Source organism: Nerophis lumbriciformis, linkage group LG04 (genome assembly GCF_033978685.3).
Source record: "Nerophis lumbriciformis linkage group LG04, RoL_Nlum_v2.1, whole genome shotgun sequence".
In the NCBI taxonomy this organism is placed as follows: domain Eukaryota; kingdom Metazoa; phylum Chordata; class Actinopteri; order Syngnathiformes; family Syngnathidae; genus Nerophis; species Nerophis lumbriciformis.
The window spans coordinates 9,408,290-9,415,000 of NC_084551.2; the positions used below are offsets into that span (position 1 = coordinate 9,408,290).

At 37.6% G+C, this 6,711-nt stretch overlaps 1 protein-coding gene across 2 annotated transcripts in view; it reads right to left on the bottom strand.

Annotated features, from left to right (window-relative positions):
* The window catches only part of hace1 (HECT domain and ankyrin repeat containing E3 ubiquitin protein ligase 1), a 38,545-nt gene that overhangs the window by 21,604 nt on the left and 10,230 nt on the right, over positions 1-6,711 (bottom strand). Inside the window, exons 8-12 of one of the 2 annotated variants that reach the window (XM_061948595.2) lie at positions 5,541-5,637; positions 5,347-5,448; positions 4,540-4,646; positions 4,206-4,356; positions 2,920-2,988 (exon numbers count right to left, since the gene is read on the bottom strand). In XM_061948595.2, the coding sequence (XP_061804579.1) occupies positions 2,920-2,988; positions 4,206-4,356; positions 4,540-4,646; positions 5,347-5,448; positions 5,541-5,637 (526 nt within the window). The remainder of the gene's footprint in view (positions 1-2,919; positions 2,989-4,205; positions 4,357-4,539; positions 4,647-5,346; positions 5,449-5,540; positions 5,638-6,711) is intronic. The other variant, XM_061948604.2, reaches the window with a different exon arrangement.

The window sequence follows — 6,711 nt, forward strand, 5'->3', positions numbered from 1 at the left end:
TTAAGAGGGAAACAATTGAGGAGACACAAAATAAGTTTGTGCTCTGTTAAAGTCAAAGGGCATTCTATTTAATATTTTTTTTATTCCTTAACAGACCCGAAGATGCCCGATCATGCAGCACCACTTAATACAGCTTTAAAGAAGAATTTATGAAGATAGCAAAAATAAAACTCTCACTTCCACCAAGTCGTACAAAATGCACAGTTGTGATCAGATCTTTACCAACACATTCAAACATCAACAAAAATACTCACTAGTTTTTTCATAAATATGTTAAATTAAGGGCAGTAGGACTCAAATGCTGAAAAAAGACGCAGCTCATGTGAGCACCATCTTCTCCACAACGGTCAAGTTGCCCAACTTTTGATAACCCACGCCCGTGGTTTCAGCACATCGAAGAAGTTAGGAATTATCCAGGATGTGACGAAGGTGGCCGCTGGATGCCTAAACGATAGCCAGAGCAATTCTCCAAGTGTTTTATGGTCTATGAAAATGTCTGATTCATGAATAACAATCCTGCTTTGCCAAACATCTATTTACCAAGGTCAGGTCTGGAACGTGATAAACGAGGGATGACTGTATAGGCTGAAATGTATGCATACAGAGAGTAACAGGTATTTGATCCCTTAATGATTTTGTAAGTTCATCCTCTTTAAAAAGATTTGAACCATCCAGAATTGATTTGAATCAAATACCTATTTTCCCCTCTGTATACTCCCACTAATATTTGGTTAAATGTCCCTTAATAGATTTCACCTCAACCCGACACTTTTTGTAGCTATCTTCTGGCATTATGATTGTTTAGGATCGATAGGATTATTGTCCTGTTTATGTCCAAGCTTGCGTCGTTAAGCTATTGATTTGAGGTGACTTTGAGGAATTTGGAGGTTGTCCTACTCCTGTTATTCCATCCACCGACAGCAAATAAGCCCAGAACACCACCATACTTAATAGTTGGTACAGTAATCTTCGGTTTGAAAGCATCATCTTGTCATTGTGGCCAAACAGCCCAACTTTGACTATCAAATGGTCACAAATTTCAGTCGAGCTTGGAGTTGTAAATTTCGAAGCAGGAGATCATTTCTCGGTCGGCACTTTATCTCTGTATGTAACATTTGCAAGCTTGTGAACAATTACACTGTTGTTCCAGCAGTTTCCAGTTTATTGCAACATTGCTAAAGTAGTGACATATCCAAATAACCTATACTTAGCATACAATTGTTTAGAAATGTCTTAAATTTGTCTGACTCCACAATTATTGGCTAGTCGTTTCCATTGCTCTGAGTATTAGTACTAAGTGCCGTCAAACAAAAATATGTTTATGTTGGAAAAGAGAAACTACAAGCAGCAGTCAATCATAAACACAATCGAAAAGTTAAAAGAACTTGGTCTTGAATTAAATTGTTAGTCTGTTGTGGTTAGTAATGATTACAGGGAATGCTTCTATGCCGTATATATTGACTGTGTAAATACATTCAAATATGTGCTCATAAGTTCTTGTTTTTAAACATTACTGAAGATGTACGTTGTATAATACTATATATTGTTCCACTTTGTAAACAGGTTTCAAGTAAATCATTAACATCCCAAAGGTAAAATGACATCCATGTCTATGATGAGTATATGTAAACTTTTGACCACAACTGGAACACAATTAAGAAATATTTTTAAAGATTAGACTCTGGGTCTCAAATTCAATTTACTTGGGAGCTGCTGGAGGTAGACTCTGGTGAGACTGAGCCACGGGAAATATTCCCTTCAGATTCAGATTCAGAAATATTTTAATAAAAGTATCACGTTTTAACTACATGACTAAATGTCTTACCTACTTCTAAAAGCAGCTATAGTGACTCTGAGCTGTGGTAGGCTTTTAGTCATTATAAATGCAAAAAATCTCTATTTTTACACTTTTAAGTTCCCCAGGAGATGGTCAGAGACACTTCATCTTGCTTAAAGGAAGGTGCTCTATTTGTTGTCCAATGTGTGTTTTTGTGTGTGTTTGCACCGGTATTGTAGTTAGGGTCTAGTGGGATTCAAGATTGCTATGATAAATTTAACTATTATCTGCCTAGGCTGTGTGGGCCGCAAAAAGAAGGCAAAAAGTAGGGACCTGCAGCTTTGAGTTTGAGGACCTGGTTTATAGTGTTTAAAGCACAATCTTTCTGCCGTACACTTTCTGCCATAGAATAGCCATAGACTTTCTGAACACAAAATGAAAAACTTACTGACATTAATACACATTCAACATTGCCAAGCCCGAATGTTTATAATGGGAGGGATATAAAACTCTGATCACAACTGTATCAAGTAAGCAGTCTAATGCACAAAAATGTCTGCACACGTAGACTAAATAAATACATGGCAATTAGTGTGCTACAAATATGTTGCAAGGGTTTTAAGTTTGTTGATGTGTTTGCTGAGCCACCATAGTTCTGAATTAGTGAAGAACGTCCACAAATGTATTTTTAGATGCTTTTTGAGCACTACTTTGATCCTAGCAGGAGTAGTGGGTCATCAGAATCAAGCAATCACAGAAGTCCAAGAAAGATGAAAGCTTTGGGTTAGGCAATTGGACATTTACAGACATTTGGGAGAGTATAAATCTGTCAGTAAATATTTTGTTATTCTGATACTGCATGTATTTTTGTTGTCACTGTTGAATATATTTAACATTAACTATCAAACAGATTGAAGTTATACTGCCCATTAATTGCCTAATCCAAATTCAACACAGATTAAAAAGTAATTTGTGAAGGGTTGTTTTGAAAAAATAGCTCAAGGAAAAAGGGGGTTAAAACCAGTTAATAGATAAAAGGAAATTAAAAAAAAGATTCCCAGCTCTGCAGGTCCAATTAGTGCCAGTATATTGACATGCAGGGGCTCATGGAAAAAAAAAACTGAAATATGTCAATGGCTTACATCTAAAAAAGCAGAAGCTGTCCAAGAGCATGTGTCTTTTGGAATAGCCTCCACTTGTCTCATACGCATCTACAACCAAGATTAATGTAACCAGATGACAGTTATAACACAATAATTAAATGTTTTGATTAAAAACAAGTACATCATTATTCAGTTCATTCATTCAGTCAGCAGTCAGTCACAAGGCCCGGTTAACACAAATGTGAAAATCTTACAACAATTACTAATATACTATTGGATGTTCAACAGTTCAGCTTCTATATCCACTGCTGGTCTCAAGCAAAACGTAGACACTTTTGTTTTGTAATGATTTTACAAACGCATATTCATTAAATAACCCTGAAGTGGATGGTGAGTGGATGGACTCATTTCAAAAGCTCCACTACAGTTATTATACCGGTACCATTAATATTATTATAATTATTATTATTATTATAATTATTATATAAAACGCTTTTTGCAAGATGTTGTATTTTTCTTTTGGTAATGTTAGGTCAAGTCAAAAACAGTATTTTACACTAATTTGTGTATCATTGCTAATTACCTGGCCATTTTAAACCCAGCAACACACATAAAACAGCCACAAGGGACAACTAAGTAGTGTAAAAATAGTCCTCACTAAGAGACTCACACAAAACGAACCTCATATATTCTAATAACTGTAAGCGCTACAAGGCAATAATTTGATGACGTTACACCATGTTTAAATTTTCAAATGTGTTCTTTGTAGGTATGTAAATGTAGTCATCTGTCCATGTTACTATACAGTCCTTTGTATACATTTGCTTTACAACCTGGCACAGTGAACTGTTGCCCAAATGAAGCGCTTTACTGCCATCAAGAGGCCACACTTTGTCATCAAGCTATTTTAGGACAAATGTAACAGTGGTCATCCTGCACAGTCCAGCCCTGCATATGCCGGGCTCGAACCAGGGTCCACAAATCTCCACAGATTGAGTGTTATTCAAGTAGTGCCAGCCAATTCGAAATCACTGTCCAGTACAGCTCTTAAAGTGTCTGGAAGTGAAGTTTACGCAACATACTGCTGCATAGCCACAATAGCTGCCATTCGTTACACATTCGCATACGTTTTAAATAATGCCTGTGATATGTAATGACATTTACCATTACCTTTTTTTTAACTCAGCTATCTAACGTTACTGCTAGGAAGCAATAGCCAGTTAAAACAGCATGTCATCAGCAATCAGCATATATATGACAAGTGCATGCAAGACCTAGAGTAACGCATAGTACACTCACTGCAACAGGAAATACGAGGTACCAACCTTAAAGACCTGACTACGAGGGGTCTTGTTGCCGTTGTAGCCCATATCATTGCCATTATTGGGAGATGAGGGTCCCAAGCGGAATACATGGCAGAAAATGCGAACAATTCTCAGGAGACTCTTCATCTGAGCATCGTAGCTGCTGGACAGGCTGCGGTAAGAAGGAAACTAAATCGTAATGTGACAATTTGTTTTATCATCTCATCTTCCATTCACATCATGACACACAATTAAAAACATAATATTGCTAAAGTTCTTAGTTCAGGTTACCGACGGCACCTGAACTAAACACTGATCTCAGGGCATAAAAGGGATCACGTATTTAAAATCATACCTGAGCAGCTTGTGCCCATTAGTGGTGGCAACTTCAGCCAGACTTGTCAAGATCCTCTGATAATTACAGTCACTCTGCTGAGAAACATGCTCCAGAACCTGCCGGAGCTACAAACGGTGTGAGATGTTTTAACAAACATGTATACAGGTATATGAAACTACCATAACCACAATTTCCGGACTACAGAGCGCACCTAAATATAAGTCGCACTCACATAATTTTTTGGAAATTTTACAAAGGACAGTGTCTGTAGCAGTTGCTTACCGGAAAAGTAATTTAGTGCTCCTCTTGGGCACATTTTTAGCACTAAAACTCCGAAAGTTGTCGCCATTCGTTTTTGAGTTGAAAAGATTAAAAATTGCGTCATCTGACATTTTCTCAACCTAATTTTTACTTTCAATATTGTCCTCTGAGCTTTTGGGATCTTCTTCAACATGCAGCAGTTTAGCCGTTGGAAAACCACAGGTGATTGTGGGTTTCTGTTCCGTACCACAGCTCTTTTTCCTTTTTTCATAGCCAGGTCGATCATCTTCAACTTGAAAGCTGCATTGTATGCATTTAGTGGCATCTATGGAAGAGTACATAACGTGCTGAATGGCCGACTGAATGATAGTTTGACTGCGTTTGATTTACTGTGAACAATTTCACTGGACCACCGTGACTCGTTCAGCAATTTCATGAAGCCTAAGAACCTGTAAAAATCCATAATTCTGCCGCAGTATTGTATAAACCTGTGGAAAAATTGCTCCTTATAGTCCGGAAATTACGGTATGTTAAATGAAGGAACGGCTAAATAGCTGCCCAAACCATATTCTCTTTTATGTCATCATTCTGTGTCATCTGAATGAGGATCTGGAAGAGTCTGCTATGGTGCTGAATAAGAATCTCACAAGTCTCCCCGTATCCTCCCTATACACAAAGAACAGACACAAAGCAATGTAGTTCAGAATCAACTAAACATCAACTTAACAGGGGAGTGCACTGCCTGCTCCAGCACTTACCTGCACACAGAGATCAAGAGGAGTTATTCCATTTTTGTCAGCAAGATATTTGGCTCCTCGAGAAAGTAGGATTTGTGCTGTGTCTCTCTGGCCATGACTGCACAGTTGTTAGATTATTATATTAACACATAAGGGTAATACACTCCAGTTAATTATGTTCAAGCAGTGAATTCATATACAGTGGAACCCCGATTTACGAACCCCTCTATACGCAAACTATTCGATCTACTAACTTTTCAGATAGTGCCAAATATACCTCTTTGTGTGAATCACGTCTTTGTGTACGAACGCTTCATTCAGGCAAAAAAGCAGGGCAAAACATAGCTGAGGAGAGCCACTTACTGCAGAGGAGTGAAGTCTCAACACTCAAGCACCGTGCACATGTAACTTTTCTTTGTTTTTTTTGCTTTTTGACAAATTTTGTCCGTTTTGTTAACTCAAAAGGTGTCCCAAAAACTAAACAGACTAGCCTGGAAAGAAGGAGTGAAGCAAAAAAAAAAAAAAAAAGACTATTTGTGAGGAGTACATACAGTACATGGCGCCACGAGCATGACCACAGCACAGCAAGTAACCACATCAAGTTTTAATTGTGATGAGTTCGGTCTTTTGCCATAGCAGACTTATATCACATCGGAGGAAAAGACAGTATGTCTTCTGTCTTTCCAAAGCGGCCCTTTGCACTTTCACAGCACAAACACGCAGACATGGCTTCACCCTGCCCCCCATATGCTTCTGTTTGCTCCTTTTTCGTCTATTCTCTGCAGTTGTTATTGGAAAGTAGATTTTACTTATTTGGAACCAATTATTATTGTATTGGTTGTTAAAGTTATGGATTTTGTGCATTTCTTTGTGAGAGGGCACCATAATGACTTTGTTGCGTGTTGGCAGAGTAGAGCATACAGCAGCTTGTTGTTGTTGTTTTGACTTTATTTCATAGAAAGTTGATTTATTAACCACTGTTATGTTTGTTTGTTGTACATTACTGAATAGCACTTTATATTGTGTTCAAACTTTACAAACCTTAACTAAAAAATGGACTTTTGTCGAGGCTGGAACCCATTATTTATATTTACATTATTTCTTATTGGAAACTGCTTCACTATACAAACTTTTCCATTTACGAACCATGTTCAAGAAACAATTAAGTTAGTAAATTGAGGTTCCACTGTAC